This window comes from Prinia subflava, chromosome 9 (assembly GCF_021018805.1).
Source record: "Prinia subflava isolate CZ2003 ecotype Zambia chromosome 9, Cam_Psub_1.2, whole genome shotgun sequence".
Taxonomy (NCBI): Eukaryota; Metazoa; Chordata; class Aves; order Passeriformes; family Cisticolidae; genus Prinia; species Prinia subflava.
Window position 1 is genome coordinate 33,678,278 of NC_086255.1, and position 21,351 is coordinate 33,699,628.

General features: G+C 44.4%; 1 protein-coding gene across 10 annotated transcripts in view; it reads right to left on the reverse strand.

Annotated features, from left to right (window-relative positions):
- Nucleotides 1-8,150: 8,150 nt before the first annotated feature.
- Nucleotides 8,151-21,351, reverse strand: part of COL13A1 (collagen type XIII alpha 1 chain) — a 58,614-nt gene continuing 45,413 nt past the window's right edge. For 8 of the 10 annotated variants that reach the window (XM_063406330.1, XM_063406328.1, XM_063406323.1 and 5 more), the window contains 7 exons: nucleotides 19,392-19,427; nucleotides 17,262-17,315; nucleotides 16,931-16,984; nucleotides 16,144-16,179; nucleotides 13,255-13,341; nucleotides 9,153-9,191; nucleotides 8,151-8,583 (listed from right to left, as the gene is read on the reverse strand). In XM_063406330.1, the coding sequence (XP_063262400.1) occupies nucleotides 8,581-8,583; nucleotides 9,153-9,191; nucleotides 13,255-13,341; nucleotides 16,144-16,179; nucleotides 16,931-16,984; nucleotides 17,262-17,315; nucleotides 19,392-19,427 (309 nt within the window). In that variant the 3' untranslated portion in view covers nucleotides 8,151-8,580. The remainder of the gene's footprint in view (nucleotides 8,584-9,152; nucleotides 9,192-13,254; nucleotides 13,342-16,143; nucleotides 16,180-16,930; nucleotides 16,985-17,261; nucleotides 17,316-19,391; nucleotides 19,428-21,351) is intronic. The other 2 variants (XM_063406322.1, XM_063406327.1) reach the window with 2 other exon arrangements.

A 21,351-nucleotide genomic window follows, 5' to 3' on the forward strand; every position in this document is an offset into this window, starting at 1 on the left:
GTTGATTAATTCCTGTTGTAAGAGCAAGCCGCTGTTCATGCCATGGGAGGTTTCAGGCTCTCTTTTCCCAGGCAGATTCCTCAGTGTCCAGTGCTAGGGCTCAGCAGATGTTGCTGCCTTTCCCTTAACACAGGTACTAGGTAGGACTCTGACCTCTCTCCAGCCATCTGATTTTTTTAGTGATAACAGTCTTTTTGAAGTTTCTGTCCTAAATCCATTGTGGTTTCTGTCCTAAATCCATTGACGTTTGCCACCAGTCCCACAGTTGCCGGGCCTGACTGGCAAACAGCAGATGGCGTGGTTGCCTCAGCACAGGAACCTAAAACCCACCCCAAAAAGGGATAAGGGGTAATTCACCTATAAGTGAAATTATGGGCTATGATTTCCATATGGTGTCATTTACAAAACACACAAACTAGGTGTAGGTAAACAGGCATTTTTATAAAAGGAGAAGAAAGTGTGTACATCATAGGGAACAAATGCAGACTGTACTGGAATAGGTACTGATGCATGTATTTGATTTATAAATTAAAATAGAAACCTCACTAAAACATTGACACAAAGGACTAAAGCTTCAACACAAGGCACAGGGAATTAATCAGACTCCTCTTGGAAAACAGTGGGATGACACTTTATATATGATGTCATGTTTATCATTACAACCACCCCCAGCCAGAGAGATTTTTCATAGCCTCCTGCCTGGCTTTTTAGCCCACTTTTTGTTATCCCAAAACCCATTCCCCAAACAAATTTCCTCCTAAAATCTCACATATTTGTTCTCCTAATGTAGATAATTAACGTAAATACCTTACTAAGGTAAGGTATTTACAATAGTAATACACAGCTCTGCATAAACGTTTTTATCACAATATAAATCAGCACCTCTGAAAAGTATCAGCACTGGCTTCTTTGTCTGATAAATGGGTACTTGATGATTAAACATAGAATTCCCATCTTTTACAAGACAGAAATCCTTTGAAGGTGCTATATTTAAGCAACACTTTGCTTTTACTAAATTCAGCTTTATTTACTGTGGGATTAAGGGAGTTCTTTAAGTGTATCTCTGGTTTCCAGGACAAGAAATCACTGGGTTAATTAATGGACTCAAGAAATTTGTAACTGAAACTCAGCTTTTGTTCTGACATAAAAATTCCTAAGCTATTTTTCACTCATACAAATGGAAATCATTTCTCTGAATCCTTTTCCTTGTACATATTGAGTGTTTAGTCCTTTAGTGTCTTTTTTATCTTATATCACACTGAGAAAAGATTTGCTTAAAAACTTAATAGTGGAAAAATATTTATAAAGAAACACCAAATAATTACAATATTTCAATTCTGTTATGATCACTATAACTCCTTAAGGCACAGCTGTCTCTGCTTTTGTAAAATATTGCTAGGAATGGTCAACATGGAATTCAGAATTCCCAGGATTAAAAACCAAACAAATCAGCACTATGGTATTAACAAGAAAAAAGTGAAAAACAAAAGTCAAATACTCATTTTGGCTGAAGAAGCTCCTACTGAGGTTGAAAAGCTTGTGGGAAAGGACAGCCCTTTGTTCTCTTCATTCTAGCAATTATTTAGTGTGAAATTTTGTGGAAGTCCAAAAAATTCCAAGTACCTAAACTATGTCAAAAGGAGTTGAAATAATGTTTTAGAAACAGCACAATGACAGTAAAAATTATTGGTAACACAAAAGTATACACAGCACATATATGAATCAATGCCAAATAACCATAATAAATAATAATTATGGATATTCAATATATAGGCTGAAAAGCTCAATGTGAAAAAAGTGTACAAAATGTGTTCAGATTTAAACATCTCAATCAATCAGTGTCTGCAAGAGAGACATAGAAACAATGCCCTGTCAAGGTCTACTCACAGTTCATCACTTTACTACAGCTACAATAAATATTCTACATCCTATGCCACCAAAGGAAAAAATCTCTCTTGTAAAATACAAGGAAACCAGATGTGTAAGGACACAGAGTTGCTTCAGAAATCATTCTCCTGCAGGTCATTACTGTTTGTCTGGTGTTGGCTGATGAGCAGATCTTGGACAGAAAGTGTCCCAGTACCAAAGAATTTGGTGTCCAAGTGACAGAAATATGAGGAACAGGAGCAGTGCCAATGACACAAGCATTCCAGGAGTGGGAAAGGCCAACAGGAACGTGTTTCCTGTTGCTCTGAGGACTCTGAATGCCAAGGGGGATCCATGTGACTTTCTGAAGGATGGGGGACAGCCCACCCACCTCCAAGCCAGAGCACGGAGAGAAACCCCTCCCCACAGCCACTCACTGCACCCACTGGTGATGGAAGCATGGAGAGCCCGTGACACCCACTGGCTGTCCCCATAAATCAGGAACCCCCTGCCATCGCTGCCCTGCTCAACATCTGCAGCTCCTTCTGCCATGAGAGCGGGGTGGGATCAGGCCATTCCTCCCTGATTCGGGGGGATAATGTCAGCCCTTTTGGGGTGGGGGTGAACACAATGAATGCTCTGCCTCAGTTTGCCCATCTTTAAATGCCATGGTGAGTGAGAACAATAGCAGAGCCAAGGGAGTGGGAATGGGACAGGTCACGAATGAATGTTGAGGGACCAGGCTCAGAGAAGGAGTCTGCTTCTTATGGTGGCCTGCACGGTCTTGCTGCCAAGTGTCTCCCTCTCCTTGTCACTGACATTACCCAGAAAAGGCTGTGGAATTTAAGGAGCTAACATTTTTCCTTTGGAAGGCTCAAAAAAAGGGTGAAACTGCTCAGTCTCTGGCACTGCTGGTAGGGTGCAACATCAGGGTAAAAGCAAATCTTTGCAGGAGAGCAAAAGGAATGATTTACTGAAGCAACATTTTGAAACATGACTGTGAAAAAACAATGGAATTATCACAAAATGGAATTTCACACTCCCAGCAAACCCCCACCCAAGACAAGAGACTGACAAACAGCATACCATGGAAAGCAATAGTGTAAGTTGCACTCCACAAGCTCCACAATCAGTCCTGTCGTACCTGCCATTAGGATCTAACTTACTAAGGTTTGAAACAGCAGTTCAACAAACTCATGTTTTGCAAGAAAACAAAAGTGTAGCAAGTTTTTCTTGGGAAAAAAATCTGCAATATTCTAACTCAGTTTAAAAAAGAACAAACAAAATCATAAGAAAGCTACAAAACTGTACTGCCCTTGCTGCCTTTCAAACAGTAAAAGCTTTACAGTGAACTCTAAAATAAATCACAAACACCTACAATCTTAATTCATGTTTTGTCATAATGTTCTCACAGGACCAAAATGTTTACCAAAGCGGGCCTACAAGGAGGGAGGAAGGATAGATAATAACAGTGAGTGGAAAATAATCAAAACGTGACCAACAGAGATTTTCTGAAAACGCAGAAAAGAAAGCAGTTATTTTGTCTCGATCGAAGACATCTGGAAGATATAGGGACAAAAAGAGGGGAAGGGAAGAAAAAACCCCAAGTGTCAAAGGGGAGACCATCCAGCAAAGCATTTGCACATAGGCTCAGAGTGAAGCACAGCCTAAAGTTAAGCTTGAACCTGAGCATGCTGCTGGCTTCAGAGGAGGGAAAACAATAGCGACAGATAATAATACTTGAGCAGGTACCCTCCCAGAATTTGCCATCTTCAAATAAACCTCTTTCTAATTTAATTTTTCAGCTCTTTCTAGCCAAGCCTGTGATTTCACAGCAGAACTGTGCTGAAGAGGACATAGCGACTCTTGCCAGACTTCACTGCTTTCAGGCAGACCACCTAAAGTGGGAAGAGACCATTTCCAATCGGCTGGTCCCTAACATAGCCCTTTTGATCTTTGTAAATGTAAATGAAGAGTTGTGGAGGGAGGGGTTTTGTCTGGGAGAGGTCACTGGCACCTGGTCCCTAGGTGTGGCCTTTGGGGATGTGTTTTTCCCCACTAAAAACGGGTTTGCCGACAGAAAGCACCTTTTCACTACTGAACTTGGGGAGGAAAAACACAACAGGAATGTCCTTAGGACATTTTGGGTGAGGAACGTTTACGCACTTATTCCAAAAGCCCATTAAAAATATACCTAAAAGAAAACACAAGAAAACAGAATAGAGCAAACAAATTGCCCCTAAAAATCATTAACAAAAAGTAACATTATCAAACTATATATATAATGGTTTTCATTAAAAAAAAGAAGGAAAAAAAATGCACACCTACCGCCTGCAGTTCTGGTCAGGTTCTCCCTCTGCCCACCCCAAAATGTAAAAAAAAAAAAAAAAAGAAAATAGAAATAAATTAATCTTTCCACCAGCCTGGTTCCCAACTGAAACAGTTTCTTCCCTCGCTACTCTATTTCCTGAACACATCTGTTAGAAACCTTAAGCAAAAAATCTGCAATTCTTCAGATGAACCTGAAAGTAGGACTTTTCCCCCAGTCCTTTTAAACCTGGACTTATTTCAACAGTAGATTTTCTGTGCATTGGAGAGGGGAGATGGGTGTCAGGCACAGGTGTCCTTATCAGAAGATCAGAATGATTCCACCTGCGCTGACAAACGGTGTGTGAATCTGGGATTGCTCTGGGTTAATGGCCTCCCTTTGAGCTTGAACTCAGCACTTTCTCCCCAACTCTAATGTGAATTGCTTAGCACTTGGATCTGTCTAATGATTGAGATAATATCATTCATTAGCTCTAATAACAATGGCCCTGGCTCACCAAAGTATTTCAATATGCAAATGGCATCATTTAGGCCAGCAGGAATCACTCCCTCAAAGTAAATATGTGGTTTAGTACTTGAGCAAATGGGATTCCCAAGACACTCAGGGAAGTAGAGATGTTTTGTCATGTTCAAAAGATAGGTACTTATTTTAAATTTGGGGTTTTTTTAGTAAATTGGAAGAGCTGTGGTGGAAAGACACTTGAGCATACATGTTAACCTTCAGCAGTGGGAGCTGAGTAAAGGATGCCAGGTTTGCACGGCAGCTGGTAGGAAGTATCCAGGCTTGTATATTCTGTCCTTCAGGCAGCTGGGAAATGTCCTCTGAACCCCTCACCACTTTGCCAGATCTTTATTTCCCTATAGTGAACATACTAAAAAATATAACAGTGGAATTGAACCTTTGTGATCCTTCTTTTCCATCTGGATGTACATCTGTGGAGATGTAGCCACAGAAGAGCCTTAATGGGCCAGCAGAAAACATTTCTGGAGGGCTCCAGACAAAGTACATCCAGAGGGTGCAGTGAAGACCAAAGCACAAATACAGGAAGCAAAGGAATTTGTCAGTGAAACCAGACTTTTTCCACAGTCCACATTTTCCTCTTCTGACAACATATTTCATGCCTTCAGAGTCCAATATGTTTTTAAAAAACTCAAACAAACCAATGTCATTTCCTTATCCTTAAATGGGAGAAGAAAGTTTGTGATGAAAAGGTTAAAGATGGAATCATCAATGATACAGGTGGAAGTTTGTCACCTGGTAACCAGAAATGGTAGCAAAAAGGGATATCACATCCTCTCTGAGCAGCACTCTGAACTGAACACGAGGGTTTCTCTGCTTTTCTAAAGAGAATTCTTCAAGAAAGGTTTCTTTCTTGGATCAAAGGACCCCCTCCCAGAAATATGGTCTATGTCTTGCACTCATTTTTGTAGCTGCTGCTGGAAAATGAGCCTAATTCTTCATCTGAAGAGTCTGACCACAATAGTAGAATGAAGTGAAAATGACCAAAGAAAAAGAATATAAATGGTGCCATTCTCAACCCCTGCCACTGGCCTCTGGGAGAAAACAGAAAGCAAAGCAGAAAGCGCTGGCACGCTGAGCACTCACAGCCCCAGCATCTGGGCACACACTCCTGGTGCACTGCTGAGGAACTCTTCCCAAGCTCCAGGGAGGGAACTTGCAAAACATCTCCAGCACATCTTCAGGAAGATCTCCTTTCACACTGCTGCCATTTCCCAAGCTTCTCCGCCCTCAGACTCACTTTCTGGCTATCAGCCAAGGAGTTTGACCCTTGAAGTGGCAGACAAAAGGTTTCACGTGAAAACAGACAGGCAGAATTGACAGGAATCCACAGCAACAGCAGCCTGGATACAGGTTTTAGTAGGGACAGAGCCTGAAACTAAATTGCCAGACTTGGGGTGGTACAAACCCAGCTGCCCTGCTTGGGTTTCTTTTGACATGCAAGGAGCTTAAGTTTGGGAAGAGCAGCAGGTCAGTGTGCTATCACTGATTTGAAACCTCTTGTCTACCCCAGCAGCTTGTAGATGAGTTTGTATCAGTATTTGGGCTATAGAACAGCAATCCAAAATTATCATCTGGCACTTCAATTAGAATCCCAGGCTATAATCTGCTGCAGCCACAGGGAACATTTGTCACCATTTTTCCTTTAAAGGAGTGGGTCCCCTGCACAGTTTCCCAGTAGTAGGTAAGTCTTTGCTGACCCAAGTCAAGTACTTTCAGGAGTTCTGGCAATTTCCCTTCAAGGTTCCTTACACCTCAGGCAAGAGCTTTCTCACAAATATAGCAGTCAAAAACTAGCCCAAGCAATAAAACAGGTACAGCATCACCTCGAGAGCCCTTAACCTTTCAGGAGCTGTGTCAGGACAAGATAACAGACATGCACTAGCTTTGCTCTTGGATCAGATAACAACAACAAGCCCACACAATGCAATCACAAAAACCAGCTACACAAAAACCATGCTACACAGACCAAAGGGAACAGGAAGCATTGGCAGGTTCTCTGAGGGATCTCTATGTTTTTAAGGATTAAGAATAGCCAGGATTTTTAGAAGGAACTGAAGCTGAATGCTTCAAGATCAGAGCAGGATCACTGCTGCTACTACAACCTTCCAAACCCAACACAAGGAGTACACCTGGCTTGGTCTTTAGTAACTGTTTTAACAGGTGTGCAATTAAAACACATTTAGAACATTATTCTGTTCCAATTAGCTCAGCTTCACAGCTGCAAAGCCTTTTAACGGGGAACTAGGGTTTATATTAACGAGATCTATTACTGAGAGAACCAGTGAGAGTCCCTCAGTGCTCTGTGGTACATTTTCTTTCTGTGCCGTTTCAACTCCAGTACACCAAGCATCTTATGAAAACATCATGCATGGAAACGTTTCATCCCAAGGACAATGTTGGCATGAGAACAAATGGTTGTAAATACTATGAATTAGTTTAGGTTGAAAGTTACAAGGAGTCTCCTAACTGCAAGAGCACTGGAGTCGGAACAGCCTGCAGGGCAGGGAGGGAAAGGACACAGGACAGTGGAAACCTCACTGGTTTTTAGATGAAATTCAATGAGTTTCTTAAATGGCGAGGTAACAGATGGACTGCAGCAGTCAGAGGCTGTGCTGGGTTCCTCAGGCAGTCCCCAGCAGGCCTTTCCCTGTGTACAAGGGAACTATGTCCCTTACTCTGTCACTTTGTTACGATGGTGCTAAAAGGCTGCCTGGAATCCTCTGGAAAAACAACTGATTAATAGTTTGGGGACAGATGAATAGTTGAGTATAGGGAGGATCATGGTGGTGACCCCTTCCACTGGCACAGCTGTAGACAGGAGGAGCCAAATTCCTGTTTAGTGGCAGCATCATGCAAAGAGCAGGACTTCAGAGGATCAGTGTCCCTAATGACCACCACTCATGTTTCTCCTTTGGGATTATTAAATATTGCTAGCTTCCTCCTATACTCCTGCCTTTGCCCGCTATGTGAAGGGCCAAGGCAAGTGGATGTGTTTTAGGGAATAGATTCAGGCTTCCACTTTCCTTCATTTTCTAAGGAAAGCACACTGTTATGTTCACTTCAGTCTGGTAGTTTCCTCTCTGAGCAGTTTAGACTTGAGACACCAACAAAGGTAGGTCAGGAAGGATAATTAGGATGTGCATATGCAAACGATAATTGCACACTGCAAATTTGCATGTGACCTTTGGTAAACATTTAAAAAAGCGACGTGGATTGATTTCAGAAACACACATTTGTTAGGATATCAAGGTATACTGCTTTATGGTTAATTTTAAATAAGGCTTTAATTAACCTGCTTGAAGGCCTACAAGCTAGAAAGTGATTAGAATTTCGTGCCAACCATGGCTCGTTTTCATGAGGGTTATTCCAGCTCATGGGAGAATAATTATAAATCATGGTGTCTCTACATTCCCAGTGCACAAGGACTACCATGAGGTTTTTCAGCAACACTTTAATTCATCACAACAGAAGTGTTAATATTTCACTTTAATACAAAATGCATATTTTGAAATATTCTTGTATGAAAAATGAAAATGACCTTCAAATCTATACAGGGCAGTTCCTTTGGGCACTTTTAATGCAATAATTTATTAAGTTCCTATATTCATCATGTGTACACAAATACCATGTAAATATTACAGCTGTACTCCATGACAAAACAAGCATAATGCAGACATAGAATCATACAGAGAATTGACAAATGGGAAAAAAGGGAGATTTAGTATTTTCTGTACAAAAAAAATATGCCACTTTTTAATAATTTGTAAAAATGCATAACTTTTGGCATTTCAGAGAAGAACACCGTATAAAAATAAATATTCTATGTACAGTAACACACACAGGTCAGTCCAGGGTTAGAATCATCACTGCAAAAGAAAACATAAACAAGTGTTAGTGACAGCCCACAGGGGGAAAGACCACGCCATGGGGGGAAGGACACTGTTAGGGAAGCTGGCTCTGGGCTCTCCAGGAGCAAAAGGAACGGTGCTGGATCTCAGCAGGGACCCTTCCCACCTCTCCAGGCAGCAAAGTGAGGGCAGGAGATTCATCCCGGGCTGACTCTGCCTCCAATCCCTTCCTCCCACTGTGGCTTGAGCACTTGGCCTCAACACCCACAGTGGGCACTGAAGGTGGGCCAGATCCCGGGGAGTGTGGGGTCTGCCTGAGGGAATCCAGGTGGAAATCTCAGCTCTGTGCAAGGATTAGAGGGCCAGGCAGCTCAAAGGCCACAGATACAGTTCTCTCCTTTGGAGCCCATACAGCTGAACTGTGATATACAAATAAGGAGGAGTTTTGGTTGGGACTTTTCTGGGATATAGTCCTGGAAATCCCATCCATGCATCTAAGCTTCTTCTGCCCTTAGCCAGATTCAGGGAAAAACATCAGCAGGACCTGTGGCACTGCCAACTCAGCACAGCAACATTTCCAAGATTACCTTATTCCAGCAGCCTTGAACTGGAAGGCCATCTTCCCCCTGTGAAAAATATGGATGAAATAGCAGTTTAGGACCCAGAAACTAGTACAGAGATAGAGAAAGGAAGGCCTGAGTCAACTGTTACTGCAACAAACAGTTTGAACCAGGGCTGGAGGAATAGTCTGAGAGATATTCCTCATCCTTCGGATGACCCAGACTTCCGGCTGGCAGAACCAGTGCAGCCTGAAGCCGGGGCTGGGGTGCAGAGGGGAAATGCCTGCAGGATGTGCAAGGGACTTATGTACCCGAGAACCATTCTCCACTAAGAAAGGAGTCTGTCCAGGCTTCCTTGAAGGAAGAAGAGAAGGAACACAGGAGGCCCAACTCAGCCAGATAAACACTGCCACGGGCTGGCAGTGCAAAGTGAGAGGTGGCTGCTCTGTGTCCTCAGCTCTGTAACACTGAGCTTAAAAGCCAGTCCCAGAATTAGCATTAACCTCAGACCCTGAGGAGAGTCTGGAAAAAATCTCCATTTCCTTTCTGCCCTGTCTGTTAGAGGGTTTGCTTTGTCGTGTGACACACTGTCCAGTTATCCCCTCTTGCCTCTGGGGAGATCCTGCTCCAGGGAAATTAGGAAGGCAAGGAGCTGAGCAGCCCCTCTGCTAGTTCAGGATGTCTCAGCTGACTCCCTGAAAAGGGACTTTGGCTTCAATAGCATCAGTGGGATTTTTGTGAAAATCCCCTGGCACTTCTGCAACCGGGCTGTCTTGGGCTCCATGGTTGGGAAATGCTTTTGCAAATGACTGCCATTCATTTCAACCCTGTGCAGCCCTCTTTGATGGGCTAGGTATGACACCAGTGCTAAGGTGCTCTGGAGCAGTAGATAAAGTCAGGTGTAAGGAAATACATCTCTGACACGAGAAGTCAAATTCTTGTGCTGTGGGCATGTGGCAGATTCATGGTCTATCACTATTCCCCAGGAAACCCCAAAAAAATACAAACAGAAAAGCAAATGCACAGTAATATATTGAGAAATGTACTATTTACTGGAGATGCAATTCCAGGGGACTGATGAACTGAACTCTGCCATGATGTTATAACAATGTTGCTTTTCAAATGCATTTTTTGGACTTTGGTCTCCTTGTGCTGTTTCCTCCCCTTCCCCCAAGTACATGGAAATACAGAATTACAAGTTATTTACTGAGTAAATTGTGGTATTCCCATTGGTACACTGGTGGTGAAAGGAATGACTGGTATAGTGCATGGCAGGAGGAGATGGGAAGTTAGGTGTATGAAGGAATGGGAGGCCAGGGAGTCACAGCTTAGGGATCAAAGGAAGACCAGGGGCACAAGGAAGTGTTTGTTGTGGGCAAATGTGCCGAGAACGGAAACACGACATGCTTATTAGTGCCAAGGCTCTCATTCCACATATCTCAGATGTGCAAAGGGTTAGTTCACAGCCTCCATAAGCTACACACATGGATGTGTCAGCTGGATGTTAAGCTTTTAACCTAGCTGGATCAAAAAACATGCTTATTCACGTTCCCAAGCTAGCTTGCATGCCAGAACACCATGTATAAAAAATGACAGTATCCATATTTCATCAGATTTTCTGGCAAGTTTCTCTTAATGAAAACAAGTTTGAAAAAAAGTGTGAATTTTAATATGGCCATGTGGGGTGAATCCTCACTGGAGCAGTGACAAAACCAGAGAGGTTGTCTGCCAGGGCACTGGTGGAACCCTTGCACCTGTGAAATTAGGTGCCTTACTCAGCCAGAAGTTACTCCATAGAAACCTGGCTATGATCACTGGGAGACAAAACACATGGCTCTGTGGTCCTCCTCCTTTGTGCACTGTTCTGGAAAGGTATAGTTTCACCTGTGGGACTGGAAGGAGCTTCTACTATCTAGAATTTACAGAGCAGTAACTGAGACTTTACCAGTGGTCGCTGCCCCAAAGAGGCAATGGCAGCACCCAAAGGAGAGAACACTGGAAGGAAAATTACGCTGGCTCTTCACAAAGCTCAAATAACAAAGACTTCAAATGGCAATTTCATGGCATTTTTTTTCCCCCTCAAGAAACTAGGAAAACCTTTCAAACTAAATGTGGCTTTTTGCTTTGGGATGCATTTTCCCAACTAGTTGAACTAAAAATATCCCATTGCTTGTAGATGACATCCAACATCCTTAAGTGAAGGTAAAGCTTGGAAGGACCATCCTCCAGCAAACCTTGTCATGCCAAACAGGGCTGGATGGACAGGGGAGTACAAGTTTCTTTGTATTACGAAGATGCTGAGACTTCTCAGGGAGCAAAAATATCACCTGAATGCTGCATCTCCAGAAAACTCAGAGAAAATAAATAATTGGTGACCTTCACTGGGACACTAAGAAATCAGCTGGGGTTAAGTGTTTCTGAATACTTTCGTCCTACAACAGTTGGGCTAGATTAGGCATTAATACAATAATCATTTTATCACTTGAATAAGTGGATATTGGGAAACAAGCAATTCTGAATTTAAGTTTTTTGGATGCTACGGGTACAAATTGGACTTTTCAGGAGAGTCATAAATAGGAATTACTCAGCAGGGAGGTTAAGTGTTCCCATTAATATGTTTCACACAGGCTTACTAACGGGATAACTATTATTTTCAGTCATCTTCATGTATGGGGTGACTGGGGTCATGTGGAACCACGTCAGGCTGTGCTCAACACACACAAGCACTTAAAGAGTTAATGAAGAACACAAACACTGCAGCTCCTTGAGAGGAAGCCAAGCCAGTGCAGAGCTGGGTCTGCATACATTGGTTTACTGGAAATTGTCAAAGTGAAGGCAAAGGAAGAAGTGAAGCAGTTGTAAATAGAAACACATTCCAAATCTATTTTTTCTCATGCCACAAAGTACTGCTGACAGCAGCTGGGAACCAGAATGAAGGGAAGGGCCTGGGTCTGACAGCAGCAATGAGAGGAAAGAGTATGGAGACAGGTAAGGAAGGAACTGCCGCGTGTTTCTAGGGCATGCAGCTACTTGGGGGCATCAGAAAATAGCACCAAGAGCCAAAAAGCAAACGAGCATGCAGGAAAGGGAAGGTACACCATACCAATGGGCATGGGGCATCCAGGCCGTCCAGCCCAGGTAACCCCGGCTCACCCTTCTCGCCTTTAAAACCTCGGAGACCCTGTTCATGAAATCAACCACTATCGTTATTTCAGTCAGCGCCAGCCAGCTCCAGGTGCCAGGAGGAGAGGCCGAGTCCCTGCTGGGACTGGCACAGGGCACTCAGCTGCACTCCCAGCACAGACCCCTGTCTGCACAGTGAGCTGTGTCTGCAGCAGCAGCAGGAGCAGTTTCCCTTCTGGTTTTCTGTCATCTGCGAGCCAGGAGATGCTTCTGAGTTAAAACTGAGAGGATGGGAATGGCGTTTGCTCCATTCCAAAATCATCCATTCCTCCAATCCTCAGTAAGAAACCCAGCAGCTGGATTTCTAAAAGCGTGATCCCCAAGTACTCCTGGAATTTGTGGCACTACTAGCAGATTTTTGGCAGCATTTGCTGCAGAATATGAATTTAGATTAAAATGTACACATATTGCTATATTTATTCATTTGCCTAGGCTTACAGCCAATCTGTTTTGACAGAAACACATCCCATTTAGGATAACTGAGACTTGTTCTCCCTCTGGGTAGTGCAGCTCAAGTGCCCTGTGTGCTCTCAGGCCATCACATCAGCTGGCTGTTATTCCAAGGCAAGGAAACCAGCATTCCAGTTTTGCTGTCACATAGATTTGATCCCATCGAGCATCTCCAGAGAAGAGCCATAACCAGCAGCAAAGGAGACAGGGCTCTATCCGCAGTGGAGAAAGCCCTGAGCTCCCAGCACATGAGACATCCCATGTACCCAAACTTTGTGAGGTCTGGAAGAAGAAGGAACATAACCATGGTCACGCAGCAGCCTGATCTCTCAGAGGATCAGCTGATCCCACAGCTTTGCCACAGGCTGTGGTGGGAACCCAGCTGGGCCTTATCCAAATGTTGTACTTTTGCAAGACCATTATTTATGTTATAATTTCCTTCTGTCTTCTCCATCAACACATCTTAAAACAATACATTTGATGAAACAGGACATACCAACGGACAGGGTGCATCTAATCCAGGTGCTCCTTGGTCTCCCTTATCCCCTTTAGACCCTCTAGAGCCTTTCTTGCCCCTCTCCCCCTGTAAATAATAGTTTAGTCCAAGAAAAAAAGAATACACAAAAGCTTTAGGATCATCCATTTCAAACAAATGTCAGCGATAGTTTAAAAAAGGATAAACATTTAGGAAACATTTTAAAATAAATCTCCCTCTGATATGTTAAGTGAAGATCAACGTTTGGAGTGCTGAGCTGTAACTGAGCTGCATAAACACTGTGGCTGCAGTCGCACACTGACAGACTGCGAGGGCTCAGCATCAAAGGGATCATCACGGCACTTCTCAGGGCTTCCCACACAGCAGAGAGGGGCACCTTGGAGACCTGGCTGAGCCCAGCCACACAGGATGGGAAACCACCACTCTGGCCAGCAGTGTGCCACCTTGTCTCGATCCCCAGCTGCCTGGGAAGGTCCCTCTGCCACTGGAGCTCAGGGATAGCACCGAGGTGCTTTATTTACCCCTCTGAATTCCCATTCCTAAAGAAAGTCTCACTCAGGGAAGTGTCAGCCAGGGAATGAAGGGACTACTCATCTCTGAGTCTGCACAGTCTGGCTGTCCTTTGGGATGCTCTGAGTAGTGCTCTCCCAAAAAACCTGTTAGACCAGAGAGTAGTCCTAGGCAGCACAGCCACAGGGCAGCAACTGCTCCCTGATCCTTAACTGGCAGCACAAGCCAGGGCATAGTGTGGTATTTGCCAGTTACATCTATACCAAATCCTTCTGTATAACAGGAAATTCTCAAAGCTGCTGAGCATGAAACGGGGGAAGGGGCTGCTGCACAGGGAACTGAGCTTAGGGTCCTTGTGGAGAGTGTTAAAGGAATTAAGGGATAAAATCAGACAGCACAGGCTGCTGCTTCTTCTTTAAAAAAAAAAAGTGTTAAACCCAAAGCTGGCAAGAGAAATGGATGGGAAAGGAGAGGCAATGAGGAGAAGTCACCCAGAACCAAGCACTGGAATGGAGAGGATAATCCAGGAAAAATGCAGCATGGATTACTCTGGAGGAAGGAACCAGGAAGAAAGGTGGAAGAGGAGGAAGGGATAAAGGGGACAAAGGTGGACCTGTAGGAGCGAGGAAGATGCACAAACACACACAGCCCACCCCCTCCCCACCCCAGCATTAAAATAACAGCAGGACAAGTTTAGGGTTCACACTTTTTCAGCTGGATTACACAAAATGCTGCTTATTCCCACTGCCATTAGTGCCACAACTCCAGGCACAGCTATGCTGATCTGCTCCAAGCAGAGGGCAGCAGGAGTATTTCTGGGATTTAAAAAGCATAGAGGAAAACAGGATTTTGGCAAACTGGGACTTCAGACTAAGGAGTAAGGGGAAATCCCTGTACAAAGGTTCAGTGGCAAAAGGGGTATTTTCTAGGGACCCCTGAGATATTGCACTTGCCCATTTACACTCCTGTGTTTCTCACACACTTTTCCATTGCAAACCATGGGCTGCAGTGAGGCAGAGCGCAGCACGCTTCAAGGGGCCAGCAAAACTCCCCACTCGTGCTTTCCAGCTCATCCTCTACAAGGAGTTGCCATTTCTCCCAGGTTTAATTGTTTCTATGCCAGAGCTCAGAAAAATCCCATCCAATGAAAGCTAGGGAAAGATCCTTTTAATTAAGACAGTTCAAAAACCAACTGAAAAAGTCTAGGAATTAAAAATGACATTTTTTAGAAGACACACAAGCAAAACAAAAGTGAAGAGAAAGTTAAGAAGCAAAGCCAGAAATGCAATGATTAAAAAAGGGGAGAACTTTGGTGCTTCCATGAAATTTGAACCTTTCTCCCCTAGTTTAAGATGCCAGTTGGCTAGTGCTGTCCAAAACTGCCCCTTCTGTGCAGAGTAAGGTCAGAAATCCATTGCAGATAGAGGACAGAGAACACTCACTATACATCAACAGCAAATCCATATAATAAAATCATCACATGAGCACATGCACTATAAAAAATTACACCTCCAGATAAATTTAGGTGATGCCAGAGTCTTATGAATAAAAGGTGTGACTACATACACCTGTACTGTATTGAACTGCTTGGCATTTATACAATTGTAAAATTACAGACTCAAATCCAAAAGTAATTTATATTTCTAAATATTAATTATATCCAACCATAGCTCCTAAATGTTTTTATCGAAAAGATTCAGATTCAAAGCCTTAACAGGCAAGAAACCCTGGTGAAAAAGAAGGAGCTTCTCAACATGCACTTCTTAGCAATATTTATTTTTCGATAACACAGGTGGTATGATGCCATTCCCCTTACTGGGTTTGACCCAGCTCTTCAGCATCACATCCATTCAAGACAATGCCTGAGGAGACCTTAGACCAGATTCTTCAAGACAGGCAAATTTAATTTATCTTCTCAAAATTTCCATCTTTCAAATTCTCTGCAGGATTGTTTGTTAGAAGACAACCTTCTTTTTCATGCTTCAGGGACAATTTAGAAGTACCAAAATAAGATTTGCTGGCTGCACCTCAGCTAATCCTCCCAGGAATCCCTACACACATCAGTAACTAGATAAGCAGAATTTCCTAAAGAACACCATGTTGGCCTAACTCAAGTCCTGTGCTTCAGTTAGAGCAGAGGTGTGACCACAATGAACACATCAGAAAATCCCTCCTGACAGCCTTCAGAGAGATGTAGCACAGCGTTGCAGGTGATAAATGAGCTATGGGTATCACCTAAAACACAGCTGTGTAAAGTTACTGGGTTGAAGGTCTGGCACACAAACACATGCTGGCTGTAACAGGTGCTCAGGAGTTTACTGGCCTGTCACTGTGTACAGTGTTAGCAAATAAACACAAGGAGTTCATCTGGTAACTTACCCGGACTCCCTTGTCGCCAGGTAGACCTTGTAAACCCTGAAACACATCAACACAGAAGAAATATTTGAAAACAAGCAGATTTTACCATATTCCCACTAAAGAGAGGAACATGTACTCGGGATTTTTTTTTTCCGTTTGTACCAATGGTTATGTCAAAAATAAACAAAACTTTTCCAGCAGGCAACCTCCTCTTCACCTCCATCAGACCATGCAGGCAGTAGCACCACTACTACCTACACTATGGACTCTCCAGACAAGAAACAAACCAGTTATGACAATGCAAACTTTGTTTTTCGTGTTAAATGACAAAGCTGCTCCATGACTGCATTAGACCACAGCACCAACACTGGCCCCATTTTGCAAAAAGCAATCCCAGACAGTGGAATTAACCTCACTGAAGGGAGGTTTTGTTCCTGCAATGACAAGACAGGGCTTTCTCAGACAGGGGGGAGGCAGGCACCCAGGCTGTGAAAGGTAAAGGGAGATGCTCAAAAGCAAAGTTTTAGACTAAAAAAAAACCACCCTGGGAGTCCCACACAGCTTATTTGGGTAGTTCAAGGACCAAGGTGAATTAACAGTTTCCTTTCAGCCTCCTCCACATCACTCTGAGGCTGCTCTGAAGCTACTCAGCTTTTTCTGTCACTCCCATAGTGAACAAAATCTTGTCACTTGAGTTATGCCTAACCCAGCTGTGACTCCAAACACTGCGTTACAGCAGCATCTTCAGCTGTCAACCACAACAAGGAAACAGGCTCTGGAGATAAATCCCTAGGATTCCCATACTTACAGGAAGCCCTGCTGGCCCCATTGGTCCTGCAACTCCAGGATCTCCTTTACTGCCCTAAATGGATACAAAAGAGTAGAAACTGTTCACATTCCTATTCAGTACAAACAGGCAGCAGACTACTATAGAAGAAAAAGCAAAGAATGCATTTCAAAGCACCTGAAAACCCCCAAGGATGAGATACTCAAGCACCAAAGAGACCCAGCTGAGGGTCTTGTATGCACAAGGAGAGGGCAATTCCAGCTTTGGAAAAGCCTAGAGCTCCTCTATCCCTCAGAGCTGTTGTACCTTCAGGGAAGTTACAGAGCACCTCTCAGTGCTGTAGCAAACTCACCCTTTCTCCTTTTGGTCCTGCAGGTCCCGAAACCCCAATTGGTCCTGGAATACCCTGCAGTTGTAGGAAGGAAAACACATCAGGATGCTTTTATTCCAGGACCTCCTCAAAGCCAGGAGACACTGCTGCTCCCTTAGAAAAAGCACAGCTTGGAAGGACAGGCTGGTGGTGGAAGGCACCTAGCACCACTACAGCTTTCAGTGCTGGTGGAGATGGATTCGAAGTGGCTGGTAAGGCAATCTGAAGAACATGGGAACTGCTATTTTAGATCGCACCAGCCCACTGCACAGAGCCTCATTTTTAATTCTGAAGCTCTCTCCTCACAATTATTCCAGCAGGCATTTCTACCAGCTCCACAAACAGGAATTCTTTCTTGCTCTTTATACCAGACAAGGCTGAAAGCTGTAGCAGAATAAAGGCCATTTACACACATGATAAGCAATTAGCTTTTCTTTTTGCTTATTTCCTTATTTCCTTTACTCCCTCCCAGGGGTCAGCATAGTTGAACGAGATGGGAAGCGTTGGGTCAGTGGTTCATGCAAGCTGACAGAGCCCGAGCTGCAGCACCAAATGCAGGTGTGTGATGTGAGCTAGGACAGGTATCCTCCAGTCCCTCCTTGCTGCTCCTGTCGCTCCATCAGGCTCCCAGTCACACTGACAGGAAAACCCAGTGGTTTTCTCCCACCAGCACACCAAACTTCCTTGCTGGTGCTTCTGAGACTCGCCTGGCCTCTGGGAAATTAATCAAAGTGACCTTCAGTGTTGGCAACATGGTAGTTCAGTAATAATCCCTCTAAGAACAGGATTCCAGCACCTCCAACTCAGACTCTTGGACCCGCACAGGTATGGGTCTGCAATTCCCTCACAGAGCCTCGAAAGAGGGATACTTTTGAGGCACATTACCTGACTCCTAGGAAGAACCCAGGAGCAAGCTTCCCAAATGGGAGAGTCTTTTTCTAAGGGCCTTAAAGCAAAGGGTTTTGCACTTTTAAATATCAGTCTGCAATCCTTAGTCACTAAATTAACCCCCTCTGATGCAAGCAGGATGGCTCATGCAGATCAGGAGAGCTTTTCAGAGAAGTCAAAATTTGCAGAATACAAGTGGAGGAGTAGCTCATGCAGCACACAACTTGAGCGTGGCAAAGGAAGAGAGAAAAATCAGGCTCTCCTTAGATTTGTGCAATTGTGGAAATCTTACTTGCCTTCACTTATGCATCAGTTAGTGCCATGGAATATACTGAAATCTTCCCTGCACGTCTATAAAATTGTATCCACAGTTTCCCCAAGCAAGTGACTGTATAAACTACCACTCAGATTTTCTTCAGAAGTCAGAGCAGCTGAAATTATTCTCAGCTACACTGAGGAGGAGAAATTGCTTTTTGTTTTTAAATAGCCAAATGGATTGTACATGGGTGATCTGTGATTTCCCAAGTGGGATTAAAAATATTTGGCTGTTATTTAACAGCTGTTATCCAAGAATAGCAGAGTGGTTTGCAGCACCAGGTTGGCATTACTTAGAATCATAGAATGCTTTGGGGTCAGCAGGGCCCTTAAAGATCACCTCATTCCAACCCCCTGCAATGGGCAGAGACACCTTCCGTTATATCCCAGGTTGCTCCAAGCCTTGTCCAACCTGGCCTTGAACACTGCCAGGTGAGGGGCAGCCACAGCTTGTCTGGGCAACCTGTGCCAGTGCTTCACAGTAAATCACTTTTTCCTAGTATCAAATCTAAACCTACTCAGTCTTTCACTTTGAAGCCATTCCCCCTCGTCCTGCAACTACAGCTCCTGATGATGAGTCCCTCTCCTGTGTCATGGAGAACAACAGGTTGGAGATCCCTTGGGACAAAGAGGACAGGAGAACAGAGCATCATGGAACCATGCAGAGGTTTCATTCCTCTTGTTACTGAGACAGAGTGGAACAAGTAGGCTGTGACCCCAGGATCCAGACTTGTAGCACCAAAGAAGACAAGTGTGTGACATCGCTCCTCATTTTAAGTTTAACCCCCTCCCAAGCCTGCTTTGGTAAAAAGATTATTATTCCTGGTGTAAACAAGACTCGTGTGGAAGACACAAAATGAGTCACAATACTGGGGAGGACAAACGTGGGGTAACAGAAACGGAACTCACCGGTGGTCCAGGCCTGCCGTCTAAACCTGAAGCACCCTGAACAGGCGGGGAGGGTTCACAAAAACAAGGCAGAGGAGAGGGGAGGAGGGTGAGGGGAAAGGAGGGGAGGGGAGAATGAGTAAAGCAATGACTTGACACAAACATATGCTTGCAATTAACAAAAATTTAGATCTCAAGGACAGGTGATAGCACTTACAAGCAAACCAACAAAAACATAGAAACATTGAATACATATAATGTTGGACTGCAACTTTCAGATCCTCCTAAGAGTGCAAATTTCCCTCTCTCAATGCCACAGGAGAACTCCTGAGGAAGCAGCTGTTCTGTGGCAGGTGGTGAAAAGGACAATGTGACAGTGGAGCTGGAATCTGCACTGCCTTTGTGGCAGGCTGGCCAACACAGGTGAGACACAAGGCTCAGAGGCTGCTGGTCACCAAGGCATTTACAGGCAGTGCAGAACCATCAGCTGTTCAAGTTGCTAGCAAGAAACCCAGGGCTTGTGGTGCCCATTAGGTCAGCTGCAGGCTTGCTCCACTCCACATGCAGTTGTTTGGGGGCTTATGAAACAGGTGGCTCATCTCCCTGTGTCACCAGTGCAGATTTACACCAGACTGAGATCGAGTGGCACTTTGCTGTCTGCTCGGCTCTTGCCCTGAATTTCCTCATCCATAAGACTTAACAGTGGTTCTGCACAAGGCCCATCAAGCCCAGTGGCTTTGTCTAAGGGACAGTGGCTGGGAGGGAAAGCTGTGGTAGGGTGTAAGTGCCGAATACTGAGTTTTCCTCCACTTGAGCATTACAAACTCCTCACCCTGTCAGCCATGGACAAGCCCAAGGCTTTAGGACAATCAGGACTGGAATTCCAGCATGTCAAGCCCCACGTCAGAGAAAAAGGGAGCAGATCCAGCTGCAGGATTTTACAGTCTGAAATATTTCAGAACCTGCTTGGCATTGCATTTAGTTTGACAGGCTGAAGATACACTGGATCAGGCATGGAAAAGCTTAGGAAGAGAGTTCAGTGGCTCTGAAGAAGGATACGAGTTCCACAGTATCTGATCTTAGGAGCTGTGCTTCCTGGTTGGCCAGCCAATATTGCTGATCCAAAGAAAACATTCCTAAGAGGACCCTTCTGAGCCAGACTTCCCACCTCCACAGCTCAGGAAGAGTAGTGGGAAAAGCCAAGGGATCTTTGAACCCATGGGGCTCACTGCTGTAGGAGAAGCAGCTAGCACATTCCCTGCCACAAAGATGAGTTGTTGGGATAATTGCTAAGGCATCTTCTGCTCGAACTGTCACAAGGACCTGCTTCCCCTCTCTGGATACCCCACAGGCTTGAGGGAATAACCATGCACACAGAAAACCTCCATTTGCATTTCTCAGGGGACTGGGTTCTGACTTCTCTCTGCTTCACTGAGGCACAATTCCTCACCTTTGAGCCTTCCAAAAGCACCCCTTTCTCCCCACTGGCTCCACCCGGAGCCCCAGGGAATGCACTCATGCTGGGCTCATTGGAGGGCCTGGAGTTAGAGGGCATTCATTCAAGATCTAGAAAGGAACTACTGTTGAGCACAACTAAAGGAGGAAAACATTTTACAAACAAAGACACGCACATTTCAGCCAAAGTCAGGGACAAGGGATCTGGGTGGTCGAACACAGGACGACAAAGCCACACAGTACATGAGATGTGTTCTGCAGTGTTCATTCCAGGCAGAACATTTGGGGAAGGAGGAAGGTCTGCTGTGTCCCCTGTGCTTTTTATGATGAGAGAGCTTGGGGGATGGTGGAACAACTGAGACTAAGTTACTACCAAGTCATCAGCTTTGTATCTAAAGCTCCTGCAACTTCTCTATAATACATTGTGCCCCAATTCCTCTTGCTAGGCCAAGCAGTGCCCTAACACCAGGCTAGTGGGACTGAGTTCACACACAGCAGGGACACCCTGGGGCAGGGGGAGCATTGA